This window comes from Elephas maximus, chromosome 23 (genome assembly GCF_024166365.1).
Source record: "Elephas maximus indicus isolate mEleMax1 chromosome 23, mEleMax1 primary haplotype, whole genome shotgun sequence".
Taxonomy (NCBI): Eukaryota; Metazoa; Chordata; class Mammalia; order Proboscidea; family Elephantidae; genus Elephas; species Elephas maximus.
In genome coordinates this window covers 27,545,302-27,559,635 of record NC_064841.1, presented here as the reverse complement: position 1 = coordinate 27,559,635, position 14,334 = coordinate 27,545,302, and the positions used below count along the sequence as shown (strand labels likewise).

The 14,334-nt window shown below is 34.2% G+C and overlaps 1 protein-coding gene across 1 annotated transcript in view; it reads left to right on the top strand.

Annotated features, from left to right (window-relative positions):
• ECT2 (epithelial cell transforming 2) overlaps window positions 1–13,220 on the top strand; it is a 64,149-nt gene extending 50,929 nt beyond the window's left edge. The window contains 4 exon segments of the mRNA XM_049867612.1: window positions 10,196–10,303; window positions 11,296–11,442; window positions 12,949–13,128; window positions 13,130–13,220. Coding sequence (XP_049723569.1) covers window positions 10,196–10,303; window positions 11,296–11,442; window positions 12,949–13,128; window positions 13,130–13,174 — 480 coding nt within the window. The 3' untranslated portion in view covers window positions 13,175–13,220.
• Window positions 13,221–14,334: the final 1,114 nt, after the last annotated feature.

Genomic DNA, 14,334 nt, shown 5'->3' with positions numbered 1-14,334 from the left:
CTTTAAAACACAAGCTATTAAATTATTAGCTATTAAAAAAAAAAAAAAACCATTGCCATTGAGTTGATTCTGACCCACAGCGACCCAATGGGACAGAGTAGAACTGCTCCATAGTTTCCAAGAAGCGCCTGGCAGATTTAAACTGCCGACCCTTTGGTTAGCAGCTGTAACCCTTAGCCACTATGCCAACAGGGTTTCCTTTATTAGCCCATAATCCTAGAAGTGAAATATAAAAGTGAATGAAAAAATTTCATCCAGTAAAATATATTAAATTGTTAGCCACAAGATGGCAGCAAACATTTAACTATGTCCTGGCTTATATGGCCTTAAACCACAAAATTCTTTCAAGCTGTTGAGTATTCAGATATTCAGTGACATCAGTTGAGTTCTTTTGTGCATTTAAAATCTTCACATAGTAAATTAAAAAATAAGTCCTGAGTCAGTTCTTTTTTAAGAACATGTAACTGTGTTAAAGTGTTTCTAAATATATATGTATAAACGATGTACAAGACATAAAAGTCTCTGATTCTTTGAATCAGTAATTTTTGTCCTCTTATATTTCTTGGTGTTCTAAATAATTGGAGCTTACTTAATTAAAAGTAAAATAGATACAACTATTTTATTCAATACCATTTCATTCATCATATGCCTGTATTCTTAAGTGATATAAGACTCCAGATTTTCAGACTGAATGAAACTTAATTTAATCTCATTATTTGACATGTGAGACTAAGGCCAAGAGCAGTGATTGGTTAGTAATAGAGCTGAAACTAGAGTCCAGGTATCCTTATTCCTGATCAAACACTGTTGGCAGTTTTTTTCCCCTGCATGTAGTGTTGCAAATTCTGTTATTTCAGAATTTAAAGGGTAAAGTTTAAATTTGTTGAAATTTTTAAGCCTCAGAATACTTGAATATGTATTTTTGGTCTCTTGCAACCATGCAGTCTTGATGCCTTAATTGTATAGTTTGTACGCTGAGGTTCATATATTGTCCGAGGTTCAGATGGTAGCTTTGCTGAAGCCATTACCTCTAATATCAAAAATATAATTTTATTAACAAATCAATTTGGATAGCTTAACCCATTGCCATAGAATTGATTGTGACTCATGGTGACCCCAGGAGTTGCAGAGTAAAACTGTTCCATAGAGTTTTCTTTCCCGTAAGGGCTGGAATTGATGCAAAGGCACACAACAACAGCAATGCTTATGGACCCCAGGAGTTGCAGAGTAAAACTGTTCCATAGAGTTTTCTTTCCCTTAAGGGCTGGAATTGATGCAAAGGCACACAACAACAGCAATGCTTATGGAAGCAGTTTGCCAGGCCTTTCTTAAGTGAAGCCGCTGGGTAGGTTCAAACTGCCAACATTTAGGCTAGTAGTGGATCACAAACTGCTTGTGCCAAATAGGCACTTTTTTGGGTGGTTTAGAAGTAACTTAATTATATATCCTATGCTGTATATCAATACCCTTACCACTAATTTTTTATATTTCTTTTAAAAACTCAAACTCACTTTATAAAGTTGTCAGTAGAATTTCTATCTAAATAAGTAATAAACTGAAGATAGAACATATATGAGAAGAATTAGTGCTCATGAGCCAGTGATGTTTATAATGAAATACATAATAACTTGCTAATATAAATGTCTTTATTGGTACTACTTTAATTTGAAGAAATCACAGTTTTAAAATTTTTCTAGTAGCCAGAATGAATTTAAGTGATGATGGAATGATGGTATATCTAATTCTAATTTGGTTATTTTGCAAATTGGAAGGCTTGAGGTAACAGAAAGCTCTAAGCTATGGACATGATTATAGAGTTTGAGATAATAGATATTTAGGATCTGGGAGTTTGAGGACTAATGGGAGGGGAGAGATTAGGGAAAGAAGGAGGAGGAAAAGAATCTGGCAACTCACATGGAAATGGCTCATTGGCTTAAGATGTCTGAAATGTTAGAAAATTTCCTGTGGATTAACACTCATAAATGGGCCTCTAATATCGGTAGCTGATGAGCCGCTTCTCCTGAGTTAATGTTCTGTATCTCTACAGGAGGAGCCCTGGTGGTACAGTGGTGAAGCACTGGGCTGCTAACTCAGAGGTTGGCAATTGGAACCCATCAGCCACTCCAAGGCAAGACGATGTGGCAGTCTTCTTCTGTAAAGATTGTACCTTTGGAAACCCTAGGGGACAGTTCTACCCTGTTTATAGGGTCACTATGAGCTGGAATCGACTCCACAACAATGAGGTTTTATTTACTGATTTATTTTTAATCTCTATGGGAGAGATTATTACTACTTTTTAATCTTAAATCAATCTAAATAATTCAAACACTAAGCAAATTTGTCTTTAAAAAAAAAAAACAAAAACCAGCACTGTCAAAGTCGATTCAGACTCATAACAACCCTATAGGACAGAGTAGAACTTCCCTGTAGGGTTTCCAAGTAGCGGCTGGTGGATTCCAACTACCAACTTTTTGATCACCAGCAACTGGTTGTAAATGCGTTTGTTTGGGGGCTGATTGAAGAACCTCTGCCCTGTCCAGGCCTGTTTAATGCCTGAGATACTTTGAACAAGTTTTTCATAAAATGTTTATACGATTATATTAGTATGTTATTAACAATGAGTTTGAGTTAAGAAATAAATTTCATTTTATACATTTAAAATAAATAGGAAAAGATTAGGAGTCAGAAAGTTTTTTTTTTTTTTTTTGAGGGAGAACTATCAATCAACTATCAATGAGAAATAGTGTAAAAAGAAGCCTACTTCTGTTGAAGATAAGTTATCCCAACTTTGAACTTGATAGCTATGAGTTGGAATTGACTCGATGGCACTGGGTTTGGTTTTTTTTTTTTTAATACTGATAGCACTGAAAGAAATACACTTCATCTTTACTTCTTATTGTCTTATCAGCTACTAGTAAACTACCTAGAGGTTTATCCTTTCAGTCATCCTGAATCTGGAGCCTTCTAGAAATGTAAAAGGCCTCATAGCTACTGTCTTAGTTCTATGCTATAAAAAAGGAGATCCTGGTGGCGTAGTGGTAGTGGTTAAGAGCTACAGCTGCTAACCAAAAGGTTGGCAGTTTGAATCCAGGAGATCCTTGGAAACCATATGGGGCAGTTCTCTGTCCTGTAGGGTTGCTATGAGTCAGAATCGAATCGATGGCAATGGGTTTTACAGGCTATAACCAAAATACTACAAGTGGATGACTTCAACAAACAGAAGTTTATTCTCTCCCAATCTAGTAGGCTAGAAGTCTGAATTCAGGGCACCAGGTCCAGGGGAAGGCTTTTCTCTCTCTCTTTTGGTTCCGTTGGAAGGTCCTTGTCATCAGTCTTACCCTGGTCTAGGAGCTTCTCAGTGCAGGGACCCCAGGTCCAAAGGATACACTCTGCTCCTGGCAGTACTTTCTTGGTGGTATGAGGTCCCCCTTTCTCTCTGCTTGCTTCTCTCTTTTATATCTCAAAAGAAATTGACTCAAGATACAACCTAACCTTGCAGATTGAGTCTACCTCATTAATATAACTGCCTCTAATCTTGCCTTATTAGTGTCGTAGGGGTAGGATTTACAACACACAGGAAAATCACATCAGATCGCAAAATGGTATACGATCACACAATACTGGGAATCATGGCTTAGCCAAGTTGACACATTTTGGGGCGGACACAATTCAGTCTATAACAGTTGTCTTTTTTATTACAAATTGGAAACATTTCCTTCTCTGAGAGAAATCCTGCTTGAAGCAGCCTGTTTCCTTTTCAGTTCAAAGGTGGTTATTGTATATAGTTAAGATAGCAATAGGAAAAACTGAGACACTCTTTTCTTTATTAGCAATGCTTAAGGACTTAAATTTCAAGGACCTGCGTTATAAAGAGCATTTCACCAGAATTAGACATACTTGGAGTTTAGTTTCATCATAGGTACATGGATATGTTTTGCATCTAAATATTTTTTCAAGGAGTAAATTCAAGTTACCAATATTTAATTTTATATTCATGTTATGATTTTACCCCATATGTTAGATTCAAAAATAATACTACTAGCATGTAGAAAAAAATTAAATAGATAAAAAATACACTGCAGTAACATATAAGTTAGGGCACCGTTTTTGATACTTTCTTAGTTGTCTTTCCAGAAATATAAACATAACATGAAGTTTTCTTCAGAAATGTTTATTTCTTATTTTATTTGTAGGTAATTTTCTCTTTATAATGTCATCATTAATGGAATATTTTATCTGCTATAGTTTCTGTTTCTAAGTTGTTTTATATATGTAGGTGAATCTTTGATTATATGTATGTAATTTTGTAACCAGTCACTGTTATTTTTTTTTTTCTGTTGGATGTTTCATATTTCAGCTTTTTTTAAAATGTCATAAGTTGACTACTTCAGAATGAGCATTGACAAATTGCGTTGTAGTTTAAAACAAAACATAATGAAGGAAAAAATATTTTTAAAACTTTCTGAATTTGTCACTATATCTTTGGAACTTAAAATATTCCTATCAAATAGTAAATTTTCAGTACATATTGATTGATTGAATAAAGGTTTATGAAATTTAGTTCATAACATTGATGTCACATCTGTGCTTAGTTTATGGTGCCTTATGCACAGCTGTGTAGGAAGAGCGATCTCTACTGTGGAATGTAGGAAGCCCTCCTAACTCCAGAGCCCTGCAGGTGTATGCGCATGGGCGGGCAGGGAGTCCCGGGACAGGCAGAGCTGTAATCAAGTCCTGAATGCTTTGTCTCCCTTGGATTGGCAATAGGTGTCGACTGCTCAGTTACTTTGTAAATGGTTATCTAAAGAATTGAGAAGAAACTGTTGAAAACCATTAGGACTTAGAGCGATATTTATTAAAGTAACTAAATAAAACATGAATACATACATATTGATGGTTTTCCTCTGTGCTGTCAATAACCAGTTAGAAAGTGTAAGAAACAAAGACCCCTTTTCCAATAAAATTTGGTATAAAATATCTAGGAATGGCTTTATAAGAAATCTGTGAGACCTGTTTTAAGAAAATTATGATACTTTTATTAAGACACTTATGGTATTCTTGGATAAGAATTCTGACTAGCCCAAAGATGTCAATTTGTCTTTAATTAGTTTACGAGTTTATTGACGCCCCTATAAAACATATGGAATGATTCTAAAGGGGATGTTTTAGAGAAAAGGCAACAATATCTAAGAAAGTTTAGAAAATAGTGCTTTATGAGATATCGTATTTTTAAAGTTACAGTGATTGGAACACTATTACACTGATTAAACAACTTACAGGTGGTAGATCAATGGAAAGCTAGATGGCTTTGAAATGAGTATTTTTTGTATGATAAATGTAGAACCATAATCATTTAATAAAATTGTTCATGCATGATGCTAAGACTATTAACTACTTTTAAAAAGTTAGAGGCAGAACTTAACTTTATATCCAACTAAATTGTAAATTTAAGAGTTTGAGGTGAAAAACTGAAACCATTTAAATATCACATAAGAAAATGTAGGTGGTAAATGTTGGGTATTGGAGTACTGAAGTACTTTCTAGGCTTAGAAGCAATATAAGAAGTAAAGAAAATCTATGGATTTTAATGAGAAAAATCTGTATATTTAAAATAATCAGGAATATAAAAGAGGCAAAAGAAAAATTGAGGGAAATAATAGTAGCAAATTTGACCAATTATGTCCCTCAATTAAAAACTTTTTCTTCATAATTCAGTAAGGAATCATTAGTGTTGTGATGGAAAAATGGACAAAGTGTATAGATAGTAATTCACAAACAAAATTAGTAAGAGCTAGAAAACATGATAAAAGCATATTTCACTAGTAATCTAAAGTAATACAGGTTTAGAAAGCAATGTCATTTTTTTGCAAAACAGGTTACAAAAGTTTTTTTTAATTTTTTAAAGGAGACTGCTAATGGCTGGTAAGGGAGTGTAGGTTGAATCAGTTCACTCTTTTTGGAAAGCACTTAATTTATCCATCAAGAGCTTTAAAAATGTTTAGACTCCTTGTTTTTCTACTTCCAGTGTTCTGTCTTAGAAAACAACCAAAATGTGGCTTAATATATTTCTTAATAGCCAGAAATTGGGAACATGTAAAATGTTCAAAAACAATAGAATGATAAAATTATGATATAATCATAAGAGTCTTTTATCAGTTTTTATTTAGAATTGCTTCATGTATTTTTGACATGAAAAAAAAATGCCCACAGTATGTTGCTAAGCATAAAACATAAGATATGAAATTGAATAGTATGACCCCAATGTTACTAAAAAAAAAAAAACTCATGTAGGAAAATATTGGTAAGAAATGTAACAAAACTGGTTAGTAACTGGTTAGTATAGAAGAATTATAGGTGACTTTATAATTGGTATCTTCCAAATTTTTAATAATGGATGTGATTTTTTTTTTAATCAGAAAAAATAACATTTTTAAAAGATACTGACAATTACGAGTTTCTTTACATACTAGGATTAGAATAAGAAGAGTCATTTAGCAGATGGACCAGGTGGAAAGAGAAGGTACGTAGCAAGCAGAGTGCATTAGAGAATTAGGGAAGTGCGTTAGAATTAGAGAAGCTAGAGGAAACGGCGGCTGTCTATGTGGGTGTCAGTGAAAAAGAGCCAAAGCAGGCATTTATAATTTCAGAGTATAACATTCAATACCTCATGTTTGTGAAGAGACTTAACATTTCATTTTAATGTATGTTTGTACATTATTTTAGCCTTACAATTACTATGGGTTAGGTACACCAAATATTTTCTACATTTTGTAAATGAGAAAAACTTCAGAACAAATAGATTTTACAAGGTTGTATCAAATTCTTTCTAGCTAAGAATGATAGTGCTGAAGGATCGTCTTATGGTGCCAGGAAACCTAGGCCTAAATTTATAAATTTAAAGTAAAAATTGCTTATAGGAATATGTGAAACATTTTGTCAAACTTGCTTTCTTCTGAAAGCCTAAACATAATTTGAGCAAGTAATATTTTAATTATGGAAATTATTTGTCTGTTGTTAGGTGTTGTCAGATGGCTTCTGATTCATAGTGACTCTGTGTACAACAGAATGAAACACTACCCAGTCCTGTGCCATCCTCACAGTCATTGCTATGTTTTAGCCCGTTGTTGCAGCTACTGTGTCAGTCCATCTTGTTAAGGATCTTCTTCTGTTTCGCTGACTCTCTACCAGGCATGATGTTCTTCTCCAGGGACTGGTCCCTCTGACAGTATGTCCAAAGTACATGAGATGAAGTCTTGACACCTTCTCTTCTAAGGGGCATTCTGGCTGTACTTCATCCCAGACAGATTTGTTTGTTCTTCTGGCAGTTCATGGTATACTCAATATTTTTTGCCAACACCGTAATTCAAAAGGCATAATGTCCTTGGTCTTCATTATTCATTGCCCAGCTTTCACATGCATATGAAGCAATTGAAAATACCATGGCTTGGATCAGGCTCACCTTAGCCCTCAAAGGGACATCTTTGCTTTTTGATTCTAAAGAGGTCTTTTGCAGCAGATTTGCCCAGTGCAACAGTTCGTTTGATTTCTTCACTGCTGCTTCCTTGGACATTGATTGTGAACCAAGTAAAATGAATTCAATAGTTTCTCCATTTATCATGATGTTGCTTATTGATCCAGTTGTGAGAAGTTTTGTTTTGCTTTTGTTGAGGTGCAATCCATACAGAAGACTGTAGTCTTTGATCTTTATCAGTAAGTGCTTTAAATCCTCTTCACTTTCAGCAAGCAAAGTTATGTCATTTGCATATTACAGGATGTTAATGAGTCTTCCTCCAATCCTGATGCCAAGTTCTTCATATATTCCAGCTTCTCAGATTACAGATCGAATAGGTATGGTGAAAGGATTACACCCTGACGCACACTTTCCTGATTTTAAACCATGCAGTATCCCTTTGGTCTATGTACAGGTTCCTCATGAGCACATTTAAGTGTTCTGGAATTCCCATTCTTTGCAATGTTATCCATAATTTGTTATGATCCACACAGTCGAATGCCTTTGCATAGTCAATAAAACACAGGTAAACATCTTTCTTTTTTTAAACATCTTTCTGGTATTCTTTACTTTCGGTCAAGATCCATCTGACATCAGGAGTGATACCGACTTGAATTTCTGTCAGTTGCCCTATTGATGTACTGCCCCAACTGCTTTTGAATTATCTTCAGCAAAATTTTAATTGTGTGTGATATTTATGATATTATTTGAAAGTTCCACATTCTGTTGGATCTCCTTTCTTTGGAATGGACACAAATATGGATCTCTTCCAGTTGGTTGGCCAGGTAGCTGTCTTCCAAATTTCTTGGTGTAGACGAGTGAGCACTTCCACTACTACGTCCTTTTGTTGAAACATCTCAGTTGGTATTCTCTCAGTTCCTGGAGCCAGCCCTGGTGGTACAGAGGCCAAGAGCTACCACTGCTAACCAAAAGGTTGACAGTTCAAATCTACCAGCTGCTCCTTGGAAATCCTATGGGGCAGTTCTACTCTGTTGTGTAGGGTTGCTGAGTTGAAATTGACTCAATGGCAGCAAAGTTTTTTTTGTTTTGTCTTTTGTCAATGCCATCAGCGCAGCTTGGACTTCTTCCTTCAGTACCATCGGTTCTTAATCATATACTACCTCCTGAAATGATTGAACGTCAACCAATTCTTTTTGGAACAGTGAGTCTGTGTGTTCCATCTTCTTTTGATGCTTCCTGCACCATTCAGTATTCTACCCATCGATTCATTCAATATTGTAACTCAAGGTTTGAAATTTTTATTTAGTTCTTTCAACTTGTAAAATGCTGAGCACGTTCTTCCCTTTTAGTTTTCTAACTTCAGATCTTTGCACATTTCATTATAATACTTTGCCTTCTTGAGCCACCCTTTGAAATTTTCTGTTCAACTCTTTTACTTCATCACTTCCTCCATTTTGGTCTCTTTCTTTCCTGTGTTTCCAGTGACCTTTTTGCTTTCTTCATATATGATGTCCTTGATGTCATTCTGCAACTCGTCTGGTCTTTAGTTGGAAGCATTCAACGCGTCAAATCTATTTCTTGAGGTGGTCTCTAAATTTAGGTGGGATATACTCAACGTCATCTTTTGGTGGTTGTGGACTTGCTCTAATTTTCTTCAGCTTCAGTTTGAACTTGCATATGAGCAATTGATGGTCTGTTCCTCAGTTGCCCCCTGGCCTTGTTCTGACTGATGATATTGAGCTTTTCCACAGATGTAGTTGATTTGATCCCTGTGTTCTCCATCTGGTAAGGTTCATATGTATAGTTGCTGTTTATGTTGTTGAAAAAAGATAATGGCAATGAAGAAGTAGGTCTTGCAAAATTCTTTGTGCACTCTCTGGCATCGTTTCCATCACCAAGGCCTTATTTTCCAGCTACAGACCCTTCTTTTTTTCCAGCTTTTGTGTTCCAATCACCAGTAATTATCAATACATCTTGATTGCATGTTTGATCATTTCAGACTGCAGAAGTTGTTAAAAGTCTTCAATTTCTTCATCTTTGGCCTTAGTGGCTGATGCATAAATTTGAATGGTAGTCACAGTATCTAGTCTTCCTTGTTTTCCTAGTGTGGCAAATTGAAGAGGAATGGTGTTAGATTCATCGTCAAAAAAAAATTTCAAGATTTATCCTAAGTACAACAGTGTCGGTGATAATTTCAGGTGGGTTACATAACCCCCTGATTTCTATCCTTTGCCAGCCTAGTAGCTGTTGGGTCACAGGTTAGTAACCCCTGATTTAGAATCCTCCCAGATGCTAATTGAGGAAGAAAGGAAAATGTAGAATAAAGTTTTAAGTCATAATTTGATGACTATCTTAATTATCTCAAGGAAAATGTTGTGATATTGATTTTGTAGCTGAATTTATACTTAAGCATTAACTTAAGTCTGCTATATTTCCAACTTGTTAGTTTTAGGGTTGTTAATAAGACTTCCTATTGACTTCTGCTGCCCATTTCTTTGGTGTCCAAGGTCCTCGTTTCACGTTACTCATTTAATTACTGAATGCCCTTTTCCTACTGTCTTTAAATTAGTACATTTCAGAATAGAAATTAATGTCAAGCACATCAAAAACTTTGAGTAACTTTATTTATAAATATTCCTGTATGTATATAGGTGCTTAAAGGGTTGCTTCTAGAAACTTTTGTGGTTTTTTATTTTAAAATTAAAGAAATTTTGTTTTCTTCAGGAGAATCTTATTTACACTGCTGATCCAGAATCTTTTGAAGTAAATACAAAAGATATGGATAGCACATTGAGTAAAGCATCTAGAGCAATAAAGAAGACTTCAAAAAAGGTGAGGTTTCAGTGAGATTATTATTTAATATGTCTGTAAGATGTATTTTTTGGAATATAATAAAAGAATATCGCCATAAACACCAGTATAAAGATAGACAGTATAACAAAATGCTTCTTGGAAATGGCCCACACTGACAATAGTTTCAGTTAGCTCAGTTGCCTCAACAATTATAATAACCTCTTATCACTCCCATTATAGTGATGCTTTTACGAACTATATTACAGTAGGAACCTGTTATTGGTGTTTTAGATCTAGAAATGTATACATTCATCTTAATATTGCCTGGTATTTCCTCAGAGGACAGATAGCCAGGATACCTGGAATCTACTCCTGACTCTGGAAGTATGTCTTAATCTTCTAATGGTAGTAAAGACAACTTCCATCTTTACCTTATCAGGGTTGAGGACTACTTAAGAATGTTGGTGATGGAGCTTTTAAAAAGTAGACCTAGAATTTTAGTGTTCCAAGGGAATTTTGCAGCCATATAGTCTACTGCTAGATTTATACATTTTTTTGTTGCATAAATTTTTGTTTCCTTTCCCTTTGAGGAGAGATCTTGTACTTTATTCATCTTCACATCCCTGAACACTTAACATGTGTAAAGCTTAAATAGATAAACATGTTAAATGATGACTCAAATGAACGCCTTCTTTCTTTCAATAAAGAAATTGATTTCCAGAGTGGTTTTGTAGTTATCCAAAGTCTCATAAGTAGACTGTGTGGCAGAATCAGTCAAAAACTCAGATTTCTTTTTTTCCAGGCCAGGTTTTCCCTCCTACTTTCTTTCTCCCAGCTAGACTGCTGTGCTCTATCAGTTCAACATGGACTAGTATATAATGTACTACATTTTCTTACTGTTATGTGCCATGTACTGTTTGTAGAAAAACTTTTGGTGTATATTTGGCTGTGATTATGTGTAAATGTTCTTATCAGCTATTTTAGATGTGTCTAAGTCTAGGCTTAATTAATTATGCCCTTTTTAAATCTAGGTGACAAGAGCGTTCTCTTTCTCCAAAACTCCAAAAAGAGCTCTCCGAAGGGCTCTTATGACATCTCATAGCTCTGTGGAGGGAAGAAGTCCTTCCAGCAACGACAAGCATGTAGTGAGTCGTCTGACCAGCACGTCGTCATTAGCAGTAAGTGACTTTGATTCAATGAGCTAAATGGCGTGTTCACGTTTATGGGGTTGGTGTGGATTTCTCTCCTTTTTATTGGATAAAGACAACTGAGAAAACCTTACTGTTAATGAGCGCTTAATGTGTAGTTTGTTAGATACAAATTTTGTTGGGATTCTAGATGTGTAAATCTCTAAAAAGGAAGAAATATGGTTCAGTCTGACCTACCACTTTGCTAGTGAAAATAGCGACCATTCTTTTCACACAGATTATTTCCAGTAATAGAGGAGAGATCAAGTTTATTCTTTTTACTATTTCTGTGATGAGTAGAATATGATTTCTGCAGAACAGTGAATTTCAGAGAATGATATGGGTTCTGAATTTTTGTGTATATTTTTTAATGTTTTCTCAAGAATTCAGATCCCCAATGGTGTCATAATTATTGGAAGTTTCTGAAGTTCATTATTATCACTAAGTGTATGAGTAATATATCTGTCGTTTGTAAAATTACTATTCTAATCTTACTAAGGTAAAGAAAAGTCAGCGACTGTCACTTTGTAGTTGTGTGTCCTTCGTCAACTTTCTTATTCTCTCTTAGCTCCATTTTTGCAGATGAGAGAAAAGAGATTAATAGTACTTTTCCGTAGTGTTGCTATATGGACTAACTGAAATAATGTGTGTATGCATGTATGATGTGACTGTGTGCTGAGAAGCAGTTTGGGTGTGTATGACGTGACTGTGTGTTAAGAAGCAGTTTGGGTCTGTATGGTATGACTGTGTCCTGAGATATTGGTTACGAGCATGAATTCTGGAACCAAAGTGCTCAAACCCTTCTGCTATTTGCTAGCTATGTGACCTTTGGCAAGTAATTTAAGCAAGCTCTCTCTTTTAATTTCACTGTCTGTAAAATGAGTCTAAAATAGTTGTTGTAGGAATTAAATGAGTTGATATATGTAAAGCTCTTAGAATAGTACCTGCATGTAGTAATTGCTCTAGTGTTTTATAAGTGGTTACCTTTTATTATATAAAAATTTATACAGGCCTAAAATACAGGCAAGGCTTAAAATGCTCAATAAATTGTCTTAAAAGCAAGTTAATATCTTTAGTTAACATATCAAGAAGTTACAGCTAAACCTATGAATATATTTATATGAATATTTATATTAACCTTAACTAATGGGAAAGAAGTTGTACTTAGCTGGTAACTAAATATATGCTGAGTAATTTGTGTGATTAATTAAAAATGATTTAGACCTGACAAAATGTAGATAAGCATTCATTTGTAAAAATTAGGTTATAAGGTTTCTGAAGGCCAAAATACTATCCCTTGTTTGTTTTCTGCATCTATAGCAACTGTTATAAACATTGCCTTTCAAATTAAGGGAAATGGCTTTTTAAGAAAATTTTTTAGGAGATAAATTTGTATTATTAATGATTATGTCACTTTTATATAGACATAAATAAGATGTACCTAAAATATCTTTAAGACATTAATGTCTTATCAATTGCTTGTTTCTGTTCTAACAGATTACCCATTCTGTTTCCACAAGCAATGTAATTGGATTTATTAATAAGCATGTTTGTGTTCAGCGCTCAAACTCTACTGGTGGGCGCTCTCAAAACTCCTGGTTTCGAGCTATACGTCATTCTGCCTACCGAACTAGTTTTTCAGAGATACTAGAAGGAAATATTGATTTATCAAATTTCAAAAAAAGTTCTATTCAAGTCATCTTTGACATTTGTGAAGATTTAGGAGATATGCCAAGCAGTAATGGAAACAAGCCTCATGAAGTTTAATGTGAGCTTATTAGCTATTTGAAATTTGTATTTGTAAAGCATAGAAAATATTCTTTCTCCATCCAATCACTTACTAGGTGGGCAAGGACTTTTGAATTCACAGCTTTTATAACTGCTTTGAATTCACAACAACTTAGGCTTAATAGAGTTGACACATGAAGGAAAAATATTTTTGCAAGGTAATTTATCCTTAAACCCATACATACTCAATCGCATTAGAAATTTTCTCACTTAGGAAAATGATCTTTTTAAAGAACAGTAATAATTGTCATGAAAAGTGGATTTATATTTCAAAATCCAATTCTTAGTCTTAGATGTATGGCATTTGTATAAAATTTATGCTTTTAATATGACAAATCATAAAGGTTTCACTTGCAGAAAATGTGTTCTTTTACACTATTTAAATCATAGCTTTGTTAGCACTTGAATGATAATTCTTTACCAACCCAGTTCTTTAAACACTTGATTTTACTACCTTGTTGATTAGAATTTAGAGCCAACTACTTGTTGGCTCTAAGTTTAGTTAGTTAGCCATTTATATACATTAAAATAAAATAGTAACCTTATAAGTCATTTTAGTTTACGCCCACACTTGGATTTTTGGTATTCTCTTCTTGCATGTTTCATTGTCCTAGCTGTTAAAAACTCTGAAGATGATTAACTTTGACCTCTGAAGCAGTAAGTTTAGATCACTCAACAATTTAATAATCACTGTTATTAAAAGCACTTCCATTTTACTCAATTTTTATATAGAGCAAAATTATATACATAGTGGAAAAACTGGGAGTGTGTGAATTTTGATTTTAGAAAATAATTTCCCATGAATTGATTTCTTTCCTCTTAATTGTGCTTTTTGATTAAGTAGAACCCATTGAGGTTTATCTTTTTACCTGAAAAACTTGTTTACTAATTTATTATTGTATTTTTTTAACCTAAAATAGTGAATTATTAACATCACACAGAAGAAAGTTAGTTACCACTAAGAGCAGTAAACTAGTATCCCTTCTAAAAACATTTATTGAGCTAAAATTAAGTTAATATCTAGTTAACTAGTCTATTTGTTTTTTGTGTTCAGAATGTTAAAATAGGTTTTTAATTATTTTTTCTCCCCATTCT